We start from the raw sequence: 20,627 nt of genomic DNA on the forward strand, positions 1-20,627 counted from the left end.
AATTCTCCTCAATACCAGGGTCAGTTTTTTTTTTAGTTTATGTTCCCAAATATTTAAATCATATAACTGTGAAATAAGTTTCAATTAACTGATTTTTAAATTACTCTACAGAAAAATAATGTATATTCTTTTCATGCACACTATATGCTGCCTTTAGAAGGTTCAGGGGCAGGAAGTGGAGAAATATAAAGGAAGGAAATAGTGTAAGAGCACAGTTTGGTATGGATAACCGTTTTTAGTTTCAAACAGTTTTTATTTAGGCAGATATTTTCAATAGGTAGTAGTTGAGAATAGGAGCCGACAAATAAAGCCTAATTTATGGATGCCCATTTTTAATAAGGATCTCTTTGTTTCGATGTCCCTTCTAGTTTATATCCTAGATTTTACTGATAAATGCACGCATTTGAGTCATAGATGCGCTAAAACAAAATATTTTGATCAGCGTTGTCTGATGGTTCAAGCAATCTCCCCATTTCCATGGCATGTATTAGGAACAAATAATCTAATAAGCAATAAACTGGCTATACAGCAACTTGAATATTCAACAGCAGTATGGTGAAAGTACAAATGAAATACGTGTTCTCAAAAAATACTTACTCCTTTGTAAATATCAACTTCCAGTGTGTCTGTGTTGTTGGGAAATAAATCCGAGTGTGGACTGGTTTTGTTGAAACACTCATTGTACTGCAAACAGAAGGTAAAAGAAAGGCATGGGTACAGTGTACAATAAAGATGTTAACATACACAGCTATGGTTGATATCCAGCTACGTTCCTTGCAGCAAATCAACAAGATCTGAAAATATAACCTGCCCAATTCTTTTTCTACTAATACTCCTTTGCATGTACTGACAGGATGTCTTCAACACAACAAAATATACACCAGCTGAAATGACTAACGTAGATTGAAAAATGATGCAAATATCCACAGCATCTCTCTACACCATCATTAGCATAGAAATGACAGCTATTTTTCTGGGACCATCAATTAGTACAGCGCCTCATCTAACCCTTCTTACTACCTTACTATGTATGGTAAGGGATATAATGTTGCTTCTGCATTTCTAGAATAAAACTATTTAAAGTGCATGCACATAATAGCAAGATTGACAATAACTCCAAACAATAGTGAACAGTTCCTAAACTGTTCCATAGATTTTAGATGCTGGTCTTGATAGAATATGACGGGGATAGTAGAGGCTTTAACATACATTTATAGCAAGGCAGAAGGACTGTGAAATATTCATGAACCTGCTTCCAGTACAGAAAGCCATGTTTTAAAAACAATTCAAACAGGTTAAAAGTTATTTCTAAAACGATATATTCTGGTACATGGGAGGCTTACCACTTCTATGTTGGTTTTTCCAAAAAATGCTTCTGCGAACACAGCAACCACAAAGACATTGATAATGAAAGAAATAAACAAGGCTATCGCAGATTCAATGAAGAAGTACTTGTTGGCCTCCCTGACCTCTTTCTTGTTGGCCCGATTCACCTCTCGAGACTGTAAATAATAAAACAGGTTGTTTTGAAGTAGTTACAACATACAAGTAAAAGTAAAGTGCAGTAATGGAATAAAATACTATTCGTGTAGCTACAATCACCAGTGTTTTGTCACCCCAAAAACACGTAATTAAAACTGGTGCAAATACATAAATATAGGTGAGAGCACACACATAGGTTGGTGATATATTACCACTTCAGGATCCTGTACATATACAATCAATAACTAGATGTCTGTAATAGAATAGATAATGCAGATCATAGCGTAATATGCAACAGGAAATACAATCTTTTAAAAACCAATTGGTCAAACTCACATGGTGCCGAGTCTATTATTAGCAGGCTCTTCAGTATATGTAACCTCCCGATCTCTACTTCCACAGCTCCTTTCCCTTAAGGATATAATCTCCAGGCTTGGGTGGGTTTTAAAAACGTTTTATTGGGCACTAATATCAGGAGGTAATAAAACACAATATACTGAAAATAAAACAGTAAAATGGGCAAATACATAAATATAGGTGAGAGTATATTTTCAGTATATTGTGTTTTATTCCATTTTACGGTTTTATTTTCAGTATATTGTGTTTTATTACCTCCTGATAAAACGTTTTTAAAACCCACCCAAGCCTGGAGATTATATCCTTAAAGGAAAGTCTAGAACGTGGAAGCATAGATCGGGAGGTTACATATACTGAAGAGCCTGAAAGTCTGAGCCTGCTAATAATAGGCTCAGCACCATGTGAGTTTGACCAATTGGTTTTTAAAAGATTGTATTTCCTGTGCAGCGGGTGGGGGCCCTAAAATTAAAAATAAGGGGGGGACCTACTGTCTCCCCCCCGGCGCGGCGGGTGGGGGCCCTAAATTTAAAAATAAGTGGGGGACCTACTGTCCCCCCTGGCCCCCACCCCTGTGCGGCGGCCCTAAATTTAAAAATAAGGGGGGGACCTACTGTCCCCTCTGGCCCCCACCCCTGTGCGGCAGGTGGGGGCCCTAAAATAAAAAATAAGGGGGGACCTACTGCCCCCCCCGGCCCCCACCCCTGAGCGGCGGGTGGGGGCCCTAAAATTAACAATAAGGGGGGGGACAGTAGGTCCCCCCCCTGGCCCCCACCCCTGAGCGGTGGGTGGGGGCCCTAAAACTAACAATAAGGGGGGGACCTATTGTCCCCCCCGGCTTCCACCCCTGAGCGGTGGGTGGGGGCCCTAAATACAAAGGGGGGGGGACCCTACTTAACCCTCCCGAGTGCAGGGGTGGGGGCCGGGGTAAAATGACACAGAGCACTGTGATTGGATGGATTTCAAGCCATCCAATCACAGTGCTCTGTGTCATTTTGCACAGCGTGGGAAAATTCCAAAGAACTTTCCCACGCTTGTAAAATGACACAGAGCACTGTGATTGGATGGCTTGAAATCCATCCAATCACAATGCTCTGTGTCATTTTACACAGCGTGGGAAAATTCTTTGGAATTTTCCCACGCTGTGTAAAATGACAGAGAGCACTCTGATTGGCTTAAACCAGCCAATCAGAGTGTTCTTGGCCTAATTGCAGGGCGTGGGCCCTGCCCTGCAAAGCTCAGTCTGCGCGGAGCCCTCCATGGGTGAACATGGATTGTTTTTTTTTAGTTTTTTTTATTGCGTCGGTTATTATGGCTTTTTATTTGCCCTTTTTTGGTGCTGAAGAAAGAAGATTTTAGAAGAAAGAAAACATTGAATGGTAAGTTGTTTTTATCTCATTTTTTTTTTTTTACAGGTTTTTAGTTAAAGGTCCCCCCCTCATTATTTTTAGGGTGAGGGGGACAGTAGCCCCCCCCCCTTATTGTTAGTTTTAGAAAGCGAGCTGAGCTGTCAGACAGCTCAGCTCGCGAACGCGCATTCCACGCATATGCGCGGTAAAGCGCTGAGTTTCTTCATAGGGCGGCTGTCAATGCCGCTCTATGAAGAACGCGATTGGTGCAGCGCGAAGCCGCGCATGCGCACCACATTGCGATGACGCTTCTCTCAGAGAAGCGTCCTATTGGGCCCCGCGATTTCGTCATTTTGACGAAAAAGGGGGCGCGGCATGGCTGGGAGTTCGGCGCTGGAACGGAGGTAAGTTTTTAATATAAAAACACTCCGAAAATTATTTTTAATCAATGAAAGTTCATATAAAAACAAGAAGGAAGGCTGGGGGACCTGTCTTTCTTGCTTTTATATGTTGACTATAGAGTCCCTTTAATCCAAAAAGGAACTTTCGCCTACTTTGTGAACTTTGCCGTGAACCTGCAGCGTGGGGATCGTTAGCAACATTTGGACAGGGGCTCTGTGCTTCCACTTGTCCTGTAACCATTCTGCAAGGGAGCTAGTGTACTCTCTAAATTAGCATTCTAGATTACCTCATTCCCAAGCCAGGAGTTGGGTTCATTTGTTAAGCTTCTATTCCATTATGATACCCAAAGCCACATTTGATGGGGATAAGGAGAGCTGTTTGTTGACACCTCCCCCACACTATTACTTTGGGTTCTGAGAACCCCCACTTGTATGTGTATTTCATTGATCCCTCGTATAACCCAGTTTGGTAGGGCCTAACTATGGGGACTAACTATGGTGCTCCTGAGGTCATCCATATTTCAATGTATATAAATATGTCTTTGCCCTCAGCTTTTGGCTGCAGCACCGAAAGGATTAGCTAACAGTTGGTTGGTGAGGTTACACCTGTGTAATAAATACAATTGTTATATAGCACAATCATACTGCACAGCACTGTACAATCGATAAGAGTTTAAACTTATGCCTTTTGATGCTCACTGATTCTATAGTTGAAATATTATTTAAACTTTCACATTTAAGCACTCATCACACTACAGTTTGGACCTTGCTTTTATTTTAATATATACAAATAAAGTGTAAGTTTTAATATAATGGTGAAGGAAGCTACCTTCATGTTCTTCGTGTTTAAATGTATTCATGGTGTTTATGTATTTATGGTTGGTACTCTGTTGGGGCTTAATACCCTTTATCTTCCATCAGTTTCCGTCTGTTAATCTAACCCACCTTCCAGAATACAGCTTCCATTGGGAGAACCATGATTATCTGAGTAAACCCAATCACTTACGGCTTTTTATTTTCTTAAGCCATTAGCTCCTTAATGCATTGAAATGGCAAGCGCATGGACTGCCTTTTACTTGATATCGAGAACAAAGTGATCATTTTGATCTAAGTTAATTTGAAAAGATCCTATTGCCATCCGCATGATATGCAAGCTCATGAACATTTGTAATGCCACCAGGGCCAAACTTGCCTTTAGGTACACCAGGAAAATACGAAGATGAAAAAACTTTTTTTTTAAATGAAGATTGAATGCATGGGGATCATATCATGGCCTTCAATAGTACCACACAGTGGGCAAGATACAGATTACCGGTAATGCCCTGTGAATGTTGCCAATTCATAGTCATTATCTCTTGCATCTTGTAAGTTCTAAATGCAGAATGACTGGGTGCTGCTTTATTGGTAGTACCAGTACATTTTTAAATAAGAGCTTGCGTGGTGAGTTAATTCTACTCATCATAAACTGGCCTCTTATTGCTTTTATTATTTAAGGATTTAAGCCACCTGTCTGCTGCTACCATTTCAGGAATCCAGTGAGTGGGACTTAATGTACTTTGATTTTTTTACAGCCCTTCATTGACACCTTTTGGTGTAATAGGGGTTATAAATAAATACAAATAAAGACAAAATATTTAATTGTGCAATACTATTTAAATTGGAATCTAGAGGTAATTATAGCAGTGTAAAAAAAAATTGTCATTACAGAAAATATAAATATTACCTTCACTAAAGCGGAATGTAAGTACATATTGTGTGGCATGATCACAGCCCCCACTATTCCCACTGCCTGTTCAAGCTGCCGAGTCCCACATCCATCGCAATATGGGAAGAACATGCCTTTCAGCAGTTGCCCTTGGTCTGGGCTAACACGGATATACTGAAAATAGAAAGAAAAAAAGGTAAAGGTCAGTACACCTTACAGAATAACAATCTACACCATTACAAACTACAATTCGAAAGGCAATTATTCAAACCAATAAAAAGAACATATGCTCGCTCACACACACAATATTATATATATATATATATATATATATATATATATATATATATATATATACATATACATATACATACACACACACACACACACACACACACACATATACTTACACTGTGACTAAGGGTTAGACCAATCCCTCTCTGCAATGATATACTGGTCATGCTTTTGGTCCTTAAGTGTTAAAAATTGAGCCTCAGATGCGCTAGACATATCGCTTTCAAAGCAGGCTTCGTAAAGGGCACTTTTTTGCCATAGTTCCATTACTTAATAGGACGCCAGGCACCACAGCAGGTAGAATTAATACCACAGAAACATACCTCATATCCAAATGTAACTGCCATAATGGTAATAAGGAGACCAAAAAATGCTTCCAGTTTCCGGAGACCTGTAACAAGAAAGAAGCTGATATTTCTCCAGTATGTAGGCTATTTTTTCCCAATAGAAGAAAAGGTGCTCAAATAAAAGTATCTTATAGTGCTTCTACACTCTGGTGGGTATCTCTCTTTCCCACATATAAACATATATATACAAACAAGATTGTTGGAGGAACAGACCACCACCAATCTATAGAGTGGAGCACATCAAATGGTGTGTGTATATATATATATATATATATATATATATATATATATATATATATATACATACACACATTAAAACACCTAATTAGGGAACAGCAAATATTTTAGATATCCTGAAAAAGAAAAAAAAGTCCCTATTGTGCAGGTAACTTAATTTTTAGAACCCTGTGTTTAGTAATAATAGTCCAACTCACATGATTCTGAGCCTAATCTAACAGCGTGACTGCTCACCTTTGCTAGAGCCCAAGGAACCTGGCTCTAGGTAGAATTACTTGTGTGCCTATTGAGGTGGCACAACCCTTCTTTATGGAAGCAGGCAGTCGGGAAGCTTGTAGGACTTTTGCAGTAATTTATGAAACATAAAGACATATGTAAAACAACAAAATTGGTAAAATCAGCAAAATGTATCAAAGTCCACAGGCTCTCCCTCTCCCGAGATGCGTTTCGCCCAACCACTGGGCTTTATCAATCGATGTTGTTTTACATATGTCTTTATGTTTAATAAATTACTGCAAAGGTCCTACAAGCTTCCTGACTGCCTGCTTCCATAAAGAAGGGTTGTGCCACCTAAATAGGCACACAAGTAATTCTACCTAGAGCCAGGTTCCTTGGGCTCTAGCAAAGGCAAGCAGTCATTTATTGTATATGCAAGCTACCTGGGATTTAACTGTATTACACTAGAAGCATTACCTCCTATCTCTCCACTTTTGTCTCTTTGGGCGTATACTACAGAATCCGGAAGGGGATTGTGTCACCTAAGTACACTACTACGAGTACGACCTGAGCCTGTCAGATTAGGCTCAGAATCATGTGAGTTGGACTATTATTACTAAACACAGGGTTCTAAAAATTTAAAGTTATCTGCACAATAGGGATTTTTATCTTTTTCAGGATATCTAAAATATTTGCGGTTCCCTAACTAGGGGTAGGTTTTTGATGTCCTCCACTCTATAGATTTGCGGTGGTCTGTTCCTCCAACAATCTAGTTTGTATATATATTTTCATATATATATGTAGAAAGGCCATTAGGCCTGAATTTGTGGGAGGAGTAAGTCCCCTACTTAAACTCCCAGCCCCTACTCACCTCTGCCGTTCAGCTGATTGTCCCCACCCACCTACACCCTATTACAAATACATTCTCCTTGGTGGGCCCTCTTTTATTTACAGGCCCACTCGTATGTTGATTTCGGCACACCACAACCAACTTTGCTCTTACAGATACTATCTATTACGTATTAAATTCCGAGCACAAATATATATATATTTTTTTTTTATGATTGATATAAACCTCAAGCTATACATTATTCTCCATTTACAGTGGCTTCAATGTGCAAAAATAACAAAATGCTGTTCAGAGAAGGCTTCAACAGCAGATGGATAATAATGAGGGCACAGAGCTTCCCAAAGCATGTATAGGATGCCATAATTAAAGCAAAATCTTCATACTATGTCTTACACTGAATACGTACTTCATAATTCATGGGGATTGACAAGTTCACGTTCAAGCAGTTGTGCAATTACCACATAAATTAAATATTACAAATATTAACCTGAAGATTGTTTCTTCCTCACCTTGTAGAGCCTCCTGTAAGAAGATATGGTGGCTGCACTTGCAGCTGTCCTACCTCCAAATAACTTACATGACATTTTACCATTCCAAGAGTTTAATGAGTACTAGGAATTGCAGAATGCTGCAGCACCAGTTGGAAGGGGAGCAGTCGCATGGACAACCGCAATTCTGCTCAATATTTGTAGTCTTTACCGCTAGCAACACAGCATCTAAGACAAAACTCTTGTAATAACTTTTCACCTTAACATCTGCTAGCATTTCTGCCAGTGTACAATGTAGAGCTTAAAGAGAGAAGCTGTATTCTTTATAAAATTAAACAAACTTACGCGTACCATGACAGACTCCTAGGAGTCCGAATACTAAATGTATATTCACGTGTACATTGACCTTTTCTATTACACCTTAAAAGTGTATTTGGTTTATACACACTAGTTTAGTCCACACCAAGTTTTAAAACCCACATATGAGGTTCTGGAGTTGCACCTGTGGTTACCAGCAGACACCCCATTATCAGAGTGTGTGATCAAAAGCAATTTAATAGCCAAATTTGATGGAGCTGTCAGGTACTAGGGAAGTAAAGCACAAACCAGACACGAGTACTACAGAAATATGTAAGGAATAATAAAGCTTTAAAGGGAAACTCCAGTGCCAGGAAAACAATCTGTTTTCCTGGCACTGCAGGTCCCCTCTCCCTCCCACCTCCCAATCCCCGGTTGCTGAAGGGGTGAAAACCCCTTCAGTCACTTACCAGAGGCAGCGACATATCCCACGTCGATGCTTCTTCCTCCTCTGCATTATGTCAGCCAGTGGGCGAGACTGATCCGCCCCCCCCCCCCCCCCCCCCCGCCGAGGAGACCTAGTGCGCATGCGTGGCAATGCCGCGCATGCGCATTAGAGCTCCACATGGGAAAGCATTGAAAATGCTTTTCAATGCTTTCCTATGGGGAGTTGAGCGACGCTGGAGGTCCTCACACAGCATGTGAAAATCTGTGCTAGAGACACGGAAGTGCCCTCTAGTGGCTGTCTAGTAGACAGCCACTAGAGGAGGAGTTAACCTTGCAAGGTAATTATTGCAGTTTATAAAAAACTGCAATAATTACACTTGCAGGGTTAAGGGTAGTGGGAGTTGGCACCCAGACCACTCCAATGGGCAGAAGTGGTCTGGGTGCCTGGAGTGTCCCTTTAATACAGGGTTTGTCTTTATTAATAGCCTACTTAAAAAGGTTAATGCATCTTAATTCTAATAAGGTACAAATTAGAAAATGTATTAATGGAGAGTTAATCGAAGCTGTGTTGGGTTGAGTATTGTTGACTGTGACGAGGACTCCTGATTTCAGCTCAGTTTGATTTCATAGTAAGAAAAAGTTTATACATATTTTCTAAAATCTTATTTTTGTTTATGAGAAGCACAAGACTAATTTTCCACTTACCATACTTGTCCAAAAAAAGAAAGAAGAAGGTATCAGCGATTGTGATCAACACTCCTCCCCACAGTGGGATTCTAAGTAGGCAAAAAAAACAACAAAAAAAAACTGGTAAAACAATTTTTTCTTTGTATTTTTTTAATTCTTTATTTTGTGGTGACAAAAGACAAAAGACAAATACAGCGTGATCAGGGCTTGTGCAAAAGCCGTCTCGGGTACATTTCATGTGCAATGAGTACAGAAGAGAAGGCTTATTAGAGTGGTACACATGGTATGCTTTAGGTGTTTGTGGGTTGTCGGTTGTCGTTGGTCATGGTTTTGGGGGGTGGTTGTGGGGGTGGGGTAAGGTGTGGAAGGTGAAGTCGGTTTGATGAGTCGTTGCTGGCTTGTGTGCTCAGTTGTTGTTGTCGGGGGGTGGTTGAGTGGTGTCTCAAGAGGGTTGGGTGAGGTGTGGTGTGTGGGCTTTTCGCTTGTGAATCGTCTTTTGCTGGGCGTACAGTTACGTCGGACAGGGGTGTTTTCTGGGACGGGGGAGAGAGAGAAGAAAGAAAAAGAAAAAAGGGGGGGGGAAGGGGGGAAAAAGAGGGGTGTTTGTGGGTGGGTAGGGGGTTGCAGATGGGGGGGGAGAGAAGGGAAGGGGCTCATTGGGGTGGAGGTGGTTTGCTGCCTCAGGGTCTATGGTGCCTGTGTGGGTCTCATTAGCCATGGGTACCATATTTTGTGGTATGAGTTAGAGGTGTCGTGAATTAGGGCAGACAGTCTGTCCATTTCCATTGTCTCTTCTATTTTCCGTAGAACCTCCGTTGTGGCCGGGGGTGTGTTACTTCCCCAATGTCTGGCTATGGTTCTTCGGGTGGCCAGCGTGATATGGGCTGCGAGTTTATTTTGGGCCCTGGTTAGTGATTCATGGGGTTTAGATAGGAGCCATATCCAGGGGTCTAGTGGGAGGTTGCTACGTAGTGTCCTGTTGACCATTCGGTCCATGTCGCGCCAGAGTTGGGTGATACGTGGGCAGTTCCACCATAGGTGGAGGTATGTGCATTGTTCCCCGCAAACTTTCCAGCAGCGGTCGGAGGTCGTTTGGCGCATTTGTTTCAGTCTTAGTGGGGTGATATACCAATGAAACATGGTTTTATATGCCTGTTCTTTGTGGGTGACGCAGATTGTGAGTGATGCTGTGGCTTCCCATATATCCTTCCAGTCGGATGGGTCTTCGGGGGGGGCCTATGTCTCGTTCCCATGCCGCGGTGTATGGTAGGGCCTCAGGGGAGCTGGTGAGGTGCAGAATGCGGAGTATGGTGGAGATTTGTCCCCTTTGTATGGGGGTGTGTATGCACATCCTCCCAAAGGTCATGTGTGTGGTGGTGGCTGCTTTGTGATTGGTTGGTTTGGACAAAAAGCTTCTGATCTGTAAGTAGCGAAAGTGGTCGAATGTGGGGAGTGGGGTGGTGTTCAGGAGGTCTGTGTAGCGGATGAGTTGTTGTGCCCGGAAAAAGTGCTAAAATGTGACTAGGTTGTTGTCTTCGAATGTCGCAAAGTGTTGGGGCGTCATGCCCGGTTGGAATCGCGTGTTCCATAGCAGTGGCATTAGTGGGGATGGGGTGTTGATGATGTTGTGTTTTCGGGTGACTCGGTCCCAGATTTGGGTGGAGTATGTTAGTGCTGGGTGTGCGAGGGGGTGTGTGGCCTGTCTTGTTTGGGTAGCCATAGGAATAGGGAGGGGAAGTCGCGGCCGGACAGGTCATGCTCCAGGTCCACCCATATTTTGAGTCCTGCTGGGGCGTGCAGGTTCTGGATTTGTGCTAGCTGGACCGCCTGGTGGTAATCCCACAGGTTGGGGAGACCTAAACCCCCCATCCTGTGGGGTATGTAGAGGGTTGATCTTTTATTCTGGCTTTTTTCCCTGTCTATACGTGTTTGTAGGGACTTGAAGTCCGGTCTGGAGATGTGGATGGGCAGGTCCTGGAAAAGGTAAAGAAAGCGCGGGAGTAGGTTCATTTTTATAGATGCCAAGCGACACAGCCATGATATGGAGAGGTGTTGCCATGAATGCAGATCCTGGGTGGCCTTGCCCAATAGTGGGAGGTAGTTAAGTTGTTAGGCGAGTTGCAGGTCCTTCGGGAGAAGTGTCCCCAGGTAGTGTATGCTCTTCATGCAGTCTGTGTAAATTTGGCGGTTGTGGTCCTTGGTCTTATTTTAAAAATAATGTGTCTCCCCCACATTCATGGTAGAGATAGTTTCTCCCTCTTGGTGTCAGTATGTTGCAGGAAGAAATTCTCTGCTACCTTCCTTGTATTTTTAGTTTTAATGCGGTCTTTGCTTAAACTTAGTGTGCATGGCTCAATTTGATAATAATTATCATACAATATGAGAGATAGGAGGTTAATGCTTCATATCGCATTCCTATTCAACTGGCTCTCACCCTATGTGTGGGACCTGGCCTCTAACGTATGATGAAGACACCAGATGTACCAATTGGATAACATACTGGGATATGTATTCTGTTAACAACTTAGCAGCGTTCAGAATATGGGGGGGGAGGGGGTTGGTTGACCAACTTATTAATTTGTCTCTTTCCACTATCCCTTGTGCTCTCCCCTTTTTGTTTTATTTTTTCCCCCCTTTCTTTGTCCGCCCTTCACCCCTACATTACTGTCTCCTGGCTTCTATAAGTCATTAAACCTATTATCATATATCTATTCATCTTACCAATGAGCAGGCTACTCCTAACTGCATCTTATTTTATGTAAAGCCCTTGTGGAGTTTAACTTTGGATAAAATACAGACTCACAAGCTGACGATAACATGCTCCTTGGAGTGAATTGGTTATGGCAAGGTCGTTGTTAAACCAGGATTTTTTTAATGGTACTTTTGTTCACGGTGTTTAAAGTTCTTTTATTTAATGTCTAACCTGCAATATTCTGTTACCTATCAGTCTATTGTATCATTCTCACTCTGGTATTCAATGTTTTGTATTAAAGGGGTACTCTCTGTCTTTGTTTGTTTATTTATTGATGTCATTTTCTCCTTGTACTGTTACCGTTGTGTGCTAATTGTCTGGAGTGGAGGTTTGGTATAACATGTGGGCATGTTCCCGTTTAAACTGAGTTCCTGTTTGACCATCAAGCATTCAGTCTCGGATTAAATGTTCTTGGGGCTAGCTATATCAACCTCAGCTTCCGAATCTCTGATATCGACCGGGAACCAGTGAAAGGTATAGCGGTCTGTGGATGGCAGGGAGAAGCCCACTTAAGCAGGTATATCAACACTTGCTACAGAAGTCTTTACAGTTAAAAAAAAAAACACTTAAATTAGAATCTATATTTATATACATAATTTTTAACTGGTGTGTTCCTTTATTCTACATCTGAAATGTGACAAAATCTTAAATATCTAATATTTCAGTGAATTGTATTTCTATTTTTATCTTATTTAGCAAAATCAACAAAATGAATCTTTTCTAACCATGTGCCTTGTTTAACCACATTTGTGAGTTATTTTGTGATCGCTAATCACGAAATGTTGCAGATATTGTGCCACCAATTCATCCGACTATTAAACAGCAAAGTTAATTGCGTTGAAAAATGCCTTAAAATTCCAATCATATAAAAGGGACTTAAAAATATTCTTACATCCCCACAGACAAGAGATTGATGGCAATGGCTGATCCAATGACTTCTTGCATGTCTGAACCAATGATGGCAATTTCGACCATAAGCCATAGGAGAATGCGGGGTGCCTAGGATATCAAAAAGGCAAAAAGAACAAATCTTAGGCAAAATTCATAAAAATTCACATCACATATTAGAATGAGAAAGCAGCATACCTTTGGATACTGCCTGTTGCAGACTTCAGCTAAGTGGAGACCAGTCACTACTCCCAAACGCGCTGCAAGGCGTTGCAATAATAGACCAATGATGGTAGCGACCAACAGGACCCATAACAGCTGAGACAGAACACAAACAGAAATGGAGGTTGTTGGTATACAAGGCATGAATAACATCTCAATATAATGAAGATCCACACCGTTAAATTGTGCTATTCTGCTTAGCCTGTCTGTAGGTTCAATTCTAGAGGCACTAACGTCAAATGTGCTTACTAAACAATATTTCTCTGTAATTTCATTGGAAGCAAGAATTAAAGGGTATTCTGATCAGCCATGTGACTAATAATACTTTGAGACAGACAAACAGGATGGTGTGTTTAAAGGTATAGGTTTTCAATGCAATATGCAATATTTCTGCACAAACAATAAAATCCAATGGATGCGAGATATTTAAACCAAAAATAAACTTACCTTAAATCCAGCAACAGACCCCGACTGCAAATCAGATTCAATGTTTCCTGGGTCCAGATAGGCAATGCTCATCAGGAAGCCAGGTCCGGTGAAGGCCCAGAGCTTCCGAAAGCTGAACCAAGTGTGCTGCAGAATTAACAGAATTATTCTTTAAAGAACAAATTTATGTCAATGTAGGACAATCTTTGGCTAGGAGCTACATTGACCAAAATGCCTAATGCACAATTTTGCTAAAAGATAATTTCGGAATTATTCCACTGAAGAATACATGCATGCATTTTTTCTGTTGTGTTTTTTTTTCTGCATGTTTTCTTTGCAGGTATAGGTTAACAAATACTGCTTTGAAGCCCAGCCCTCTTTCCCCGGCACAAACCTTCAGTCTGTGCCAGGGAATATACCAAACTGCTGGAGCCACATGGCGTTACAACAAAGTTTTATAAAAGTGCCATTGAAATCAGAACTTTTATAACTGTCACAATTAATACAGACTCCACACATAAAGCAAGTCGTCCCTGTTTGCAAAGTGTGGCCTGGAGATTATTACTATTAAAATGTTTTCTTAAGACTACAAATCTTTACTGATAAAGTAGTCTGCCGTATTAACCCTGCGATGTAAAACATTGCAGTTTTGCTTTGTCTTCCATACAGATATTAGAGCTGCTTTCTCTATAACAAGCAAGTGAAACTATCATGTAACCATTGAACTCAATAATTTCCTATGAGAAGAATTTGGATGCGCGTGTAGTACTCGCCACAAATGGGCATCACGTCCACAATATTCCTCTATGAAAAGCATTGGATTGGACAATCAGCTGGAGAACAACGACTGCCAGATAAGCCAGAAGGAGTCTTGGTGCTGAAGAAAGGGTTAGTTTAAACTACTTATATTGCCGTTGGAGGCGCCTCTAATCTATTGATTAGTTCACTATAGTACTTAGTACTATAAGTGCAATACAAGTTTGATTCCTAACGCTATAGTGTTCCTTCAAAGTATTTCCTGGCTACAAATAATCAGAATGAAAAGATACACCATTCTGGCTTCCTGAAGGTGAGATTTGCTACAACTGGAATTGTTTATATATCACCAACCAATTCTCCAGCGCTGTACATTAGGTAAACAAGACAAATATTTAATAGTAATAAAACACGTGTCACATGGGAACAGTAGGTAAAGAGGGTCCTTCCCAAAAAGCGTAAAATCTAAAGATCGGTTTTAATCCCAAAAACAATTGTACGTACAATTCAACCAACAAAGTGTACGTACAATTCAACCAACAAAGTGTACATACAATTCAACTAAAAACAGAATCTACCAAAGCATTGGGAATAGAGATATATACACTATATAAACTCTGCTTCCAGGCAAGTCAGAAGTATGCTTACCCGTTCATCTTCAGGAATTGGGATCTTCTCATCAAAATAGCTGGTGAAGGGCTCCCCCTCTATCACTGGATCAATACTCCCATTGCTTAAGTCAGCCTTAGGACTGTGTTCCTCAGAGGGTGTTTCTAGAAATGAACAGTACATGATCAGAAAAAGAGAATATAGAGACATGCATTGAATCATGAAACACAGCCAACTTAAAATGTGATGGCTACAAACAGCAATTCTTTCTTGTGCTCTAATCAAACATACACACACACACACATATAGGGCTGGAAATGGCCATTGTATCACCCGTGAATGAGGAGAAAACAAACTAAAATTAACACAAAGGGGGAAAAAATGGCTTTCCTAGTTAATAAGTGGACTAGTTTTTTTTATTTATATATGTATTTATTTTGCAAAGCAGAATTACAATATGAGCTCAAAACAAAGCAGTAAATGGTATACCATATATACAAGATATAGAACCATGCAGAATGAGTTTTTTTTTTTTTTGCATAACTATGCAGAAAAAAAAAATAATAGTAAAAATGTTTATGTTATCAAGAAACAAGTAACCCATGTGAATAGAATATTTGGGCTTTTCAATATTCTTGTAGAGAACACCATTCCTGCAACAATGTCCTATGGAATATGTCATAATTGGAATAAAGTGGTGATGGGGTAGAAGTGCAGCACCTTAAAAGCATAAGGAGTTAAGCATACTAAACACAGAGCATTATAATATCATCAGTGAATAGAAAAGGAAACTTAAATCTAAGATGAATGAGAAGAGATCAGAAAAGAATATCAAGAGCCTCCGAACATTCCAGTGATAGGAGTTTCAGAAGAATTCCCGTGTTCCTGCCACAGGGATAAAGTGAGTGATCTTGGAAAAGTCCCAGGTGTGAGATGACCCAGATTGCTCTATACTGGTAGAGGAAAGTGAGTCTGAAGCAAGTCCAAGGTAATGAGGAAAGATAGAGCTTCTGACAGATCTGATCATTTTATTTATTCTTTAGGCTGGTCAAACCTTCCCAGGCCTGTATATACGCACAGATACACACATGTTCTGCGGATTCACTGAATAGAAAAAGATAACAGAAAGCTGAATAGTACACATATTCAAGAAGTGCAGCAATTTCCATGACTGACCGTGCCAGGACTGGGTTAAAGAGCAAACCAACAAAGGCATGCAAGATGTGTGGAACAGGTCTCGTGTTGGATTTTACTATTGTTTAAGTCAAGCAAGTATCGGGTTGCAGTAAGTTAAATGGACATGCATCACTTTCAGACATCTTTGTCATTCAAAAACGTTAGCTTCAAATGGGACAGTTGCCTCACTTTTAAGCTTGACAAAAATATTTAACCAATCCTTATCCCCCAGAATGCTGGAAAGGTGCATTGGGCATGCCTGACATATTAACACCTGTGCAGGTGGAAGATCTCTTCATTTTGCAACATCTTGATAGGGGAGAAGAGAAGGAGTCTGATCAGTATGACCATGCAGAACAGGCTGCGGTGTCGGTTTCTCTCTCCTGCTGCTGCACAGTGATACCCTCTTCCTGTCATTAGTGGACTGGTCTGGAACTGAACTTGGTGGGTAAGGGAAGAAAGTTTGCTGAAGAAACTCTCCAAGCAGAGAGGCGTGCCCACTATATACTAAATGCAAAGTGTGTGTGTTTGTGTAGTGTGTGTGTATTTATATAGTGTGTGTGTATAGTGAATGTAGTGTGTTTATATAATGTTTATATAATGCAGAGTGTGTGTGTTTGTATAGTGTGTATATATTGTAGTGTGTTTGTGTAGTGTGCATTATATAAACACACTGAATTATATAAACACACTACACAAACACACTGTGTTTGTGTAGTGTGTTTATATAATGCAGTGCGTTTGTATAGTGTATTTATATAATGCAGTGTGTTTGTATAGTGGGTGTATATAATGCAGTGTGTTTGTATAGTGTGCATTATATACACACTACACAAACACTGCATTATATACACATACTGCATTATATACACAGTGTGTTTGTGTAGTGTATGTGTATATAATGGAGTGTGTGTGTGTGTGAGGGGGCATTGTTTATAAAAAACTTTTTTTTTTTATATAAAATTATTATAATTTTTTATATTTAATTATTATTATTTTTTGTTGTCCCCCCCTCCCTGTTTCATACTTGGCCAGGGAAGGGGAATATAACAGTCCCTGGTGGTCCAGTGGCATTGGCTGAGCTGTGGGGGGGGCGGGCAGCAAGCGTTTACTCACCTCCCAGCAGCTCCTCCAGCTCCCCAGTGTAAGTCTCGCGGCCAGCGTGCCGCGCGGAGCGTTGCCATGGTAACCAGCGGTCCTAGGAGGTATTATCGGCAATATCGGTATCTGAATTGGCCGATACCGGCGAAAATACATCGGCCGATTATATCGGTAAAACCAATAATCGGTCGATCCCTAAAATGTTTCCTCATTTTTGTTTCCCATCATCTCATTAAAGAGAATAATAATTAAATGACAAAATAACAGTGCCACTTTATGCAGAATAAGATCTAAACATAGTATTACCTGAAGCATTATAATTATAAATATAGCGCCAGCAAATTCCGTAGCGCTGTACAATGGGTGGACTAACAGACACATAATTGTAACCAGACAAGTGAACGCACAGGAAGAGAGGGGTTGGGGGCCCTGCTCAATGAGCTTACATGCTAGAGGGAGTGGGATATAGTGACACAAAGGGTATAAATAGGGGTAATGAAAAAGGTTGCTGGAAAATGAATCACTGAGAACTTAGTAGGTTATTTTTGACAGCTGCAGGAGAGGAGTCATGGGGGGAGGGGGAATGAAAACCCGCTAACAGGTTAAATGATATGCTTTCCTGAAGAAGTGTGTTTTCAAACATTTATTGAAGGAGTGGAGACTGGGTGAAAGTGTAACGGAGAAGGGAAGTGCGTTTCACATAAACGGTGCAGCCCTGGAGAAGTCTTGGAGGCGAGCATCAGATGTGGGAGTACGGACAGAGGATAGACGTAGGTCTTGGGCAGAACGCAGAGGCCTCGATGAGACATACTTGTGTATTAGGGAGGATAGGTAGGTTGGAGCAGTATTACGTAGGGACTTGTAAGACAAGCACCAGAATCTTAAATTGTGCCCTATATCTAACTGGAAGTCAATGTAGGGACTGACAGAGGGGGGAGGCGTGGAAGGACAGGAAAATGAGCCTCGCCGCCGCATTCATTATAGATTGCAGCAGTGCAATCTGGGAACACGTAAGACCACTGAGAAGGGGATTGCAGTAGTCAAGGCGAGAAAGAACAACGGGATGGACCAGCACCTTAGCTGCGTCTGGTGTTAAATAGGGCCGGAAGCGAGCTATGTTTTTGAGATGGAAGCGGCAGGATTTGGCGATTGACTGGACATGAGTGGTAAAGGAGAGGTCGGAGTCAAAGAGAACACCTAGGCAGCAAGCCTGCAAGGTAGTGGGTGATAGTGTCACCATTGACTTGGAAGGAGACAGACATGGGAGTAGCAACACTTGAGGGAGGAAAGAATAGAAGTTCTGTTTTGGACAGGTTGAGTTTAAGGAAGTGAGCAGTTATCCAGTTGGAAATCGCGGATGGGCAGTCAGAGAGACGAGTGAAAGTGGGCAGAGAGAGATCAGGAGAGGACAGGTAGATGTGTGTGTAATCTGCATATAAATGATAATGGAAGCCAAAGGAGCTGATGAGTTTACCAAGTGAGGCAGTATAGATGGAGAACAGTAGGGAATCAAGGACAGAACCTTGGGGAAAGCCAGCAGAGAGGGGTTCTGGAGAAGAAGCAGAGTCAGAGAAAGAAACACTGAAAAGGCGCTGGGAGGGGTTGGAGGAGCACCAGGAGAGAGCAGTATCTCGTAGACAGAGATTATGGAGAATGAGAACAAGATTTTCATGATCAACAGTGTCAAAGGCAGCAGAAAGATCAAGGAGAATTAGCATAGAGTAATGGCCGCGAGATTTAGCAGTGATTAAATTATTGGATACTTTGGTCACAGCGGTTTCAAAAGAGTTTCTAGAGCAGAATCCAGACTGAAGCGGGTCAAGCAGAGAGTTGGATTCGAGAAAGTCAGTCAATCTCGCATACACAACTCTCTCAAGGATCTTGGAGGCAAATGGCAGTAGCGATTTAGGGCGGTAGTTGGATGGGAGTTGTTTTTTTTCAGAATCGGTGTTCAAGTTGCATGCTTGAAGGGTGAAGGAAATGTGCCGGAGAAAAGAGAGAGATTTAAAATTTTAGTGAGAGTAAGAGCAAGCGAGGGAGACAGAGTGCGGATGAGATATGAGGGAATAGGATAGAGGGAACAGGTGGTGGGGTGGGAGGACTGGAGCAGAGCAGAAACCTCTTCTGTTGTAGTAGGTGCGAATGAGCAAAGAACAGTGGAGTTAGTGGAGTTGGGTGATGCATTGGAAGATGTATTGGAAGGGGAGGAAGAGAGGTTAGAGATCTCTTCCCAGATTGTAGAAATCTTCTCAGTGAAGTGAGTTGCAAAGTTTGAGTCGGACAGGGTGGTAGAGGGAGCAACAGGGCGAAGGAGAGCATTAAACGTGTGAAATAGGAATTTGGGTTGGCGGGACAGTGTGCTTATGAGGGTGTTGAATTAATTTACTTATTATGAGCAAATACATATATGGATTGTATTCACAAAGGGTATATACTCAATTGTAACCACAAATTAACGGAACACTATAATTTTAGGAATATAAAACTATTCCTAACGCTATAGTTTTCCTCTGCCTCCGTGCAGTAAAACCCTTTCTTTCACTTACCTGATCCAGCGCAGAGGTCCTTTGGTGATGACTGTGTCTCCTCTTCCCACAATGTCATGGCGATGGAGGAACCTATTGTGCAGATGTATAATAATATGACCACCTCCTCTGATGTTAGCGTGAGGGGGAACCTAATGCTCATATACGGCAAGCACTGCATGCACATTAGACCTTCCCCATAGGAAAGCATTGAAGAAGCTTCATGAGGACATCCAGGAATATTTCATGGAGTTAAACACAGTGTGAATCGAGGAAGGGCCTCTAGTGGCTGTCTGGCAGTCACTAATGACTTTCTGTACCCTTCAATGTAAACACCGCAGTTTCTTTAAAAAAGCTAAATGTTCTACATTGCAGGGTTAAGGGGAAAGGGACATTGCACCCAGACCACTTCATTGAGATTACCTGGTCAGGGTGCCAATAGTGTCCCTTTAAACTTCTTTATTATTCCCAAATTTTGTTTCAATTTAAGTTTAAGCTTAAGTGGATATACATCTGGAATAGCTGAGACACTATATCTGCACTGCATCGTACAATTTATAGCATGCTCCCAGCTGCATAACTGTGGGCAGGCCAGAGCACACATCTGACCACTGTGGTCAGCATCTGAGTGGAAGAGGAAGTAATCTTTGGTTATGTATATCTTTTGGTATATAGATAAAATTGCCGGCAAAATACTGAATGTGTACGCCTATAAATCAAATTGTATGCAAAGCAAAAAAAAAAAAAAAAGCACTTCTCAAAAATAATGGAGAGTGAAACAAGAGAGACCATAAAAAATAAATAAAATAAAAAAAGCATGGAAATAATGGTAGATACAATATATCGGCATACAGGCAGGGTGTGGGAGACATTATATCCACTGACCACGTTCAGGCTAACTAATGGGAAACTCTGAGCCCCATACCCAGTCCTTAAGCTGTAATCCTGACGGTATAGTGTCCCCCTGCGGCAAAACGGTTAAAAACCATTTAATCATGTGTCTGTTTCTGATGTCAGT

General features: G+C 41.2%; 1 protein-coding gene across 3 annotated transcripts in view; it reads right to left on the reverse strand.

The window, feature by feature from the left end:
• Positions 1-20,627, reverse strand: part of SLC11A2 (solute carrier family 11 member 2) — an 85,804-nt gene that overhangs the window by 25,712 nt on the left and 39,465 nt on the right. For all 3 annotated transcript variants that reach the window (XM_063427878.1, XM_063427885.1, XM_063427894.1), the window contains exons 3-11: positions 14,847-14,971; positions 13,464-13,589; positions 12,993-13,112; positions 12,799-12,905; positions 9,173-9,243; positions 5,909-5,976; positions 5,310-5,465; positions 1,344-1,502; positions 598-684 (exon numbers count right to left, since the gene is read on the reverse strand). In XM_063427878.1, the coding sequence (XP_063283948.1) occupies positions 598-684; positions 1,344-1,502; positions 5,310-5,465; positions 5,909-5,976; positions 9,173-9,243; positions 12,799-12,905; positions 12,993-13,112; positions 13,464-13,589; positions 14,847-14,971 (1,019 nt within the window). The remainder of the gene's footprint in view (positions 1-597; positions 685-1,343; positions 1,503-5,309; positions 5,466-5,908; positions 5,977-9,172; positions 9,244-12,798; positions 12,906-12,992; positions 13,113-13,463; positions 13,590-14,846; positions 14,972-20,627) is intronic.

This window comes from Pelobates fuscus, chromosome 1 (genome assembly GCF_036172605.1).
Source record: "Pelobates fuscus isolate aPelFus1 chromosome 1, aPelFus1.pri, whole genome shotgun sequence".
Taxonomy (NCBI): Eukaryota; Metazoa; Chordata; class Amphibia; order Anura; family Pelobatidae; genus Pelobates; species Pelobates fuscus.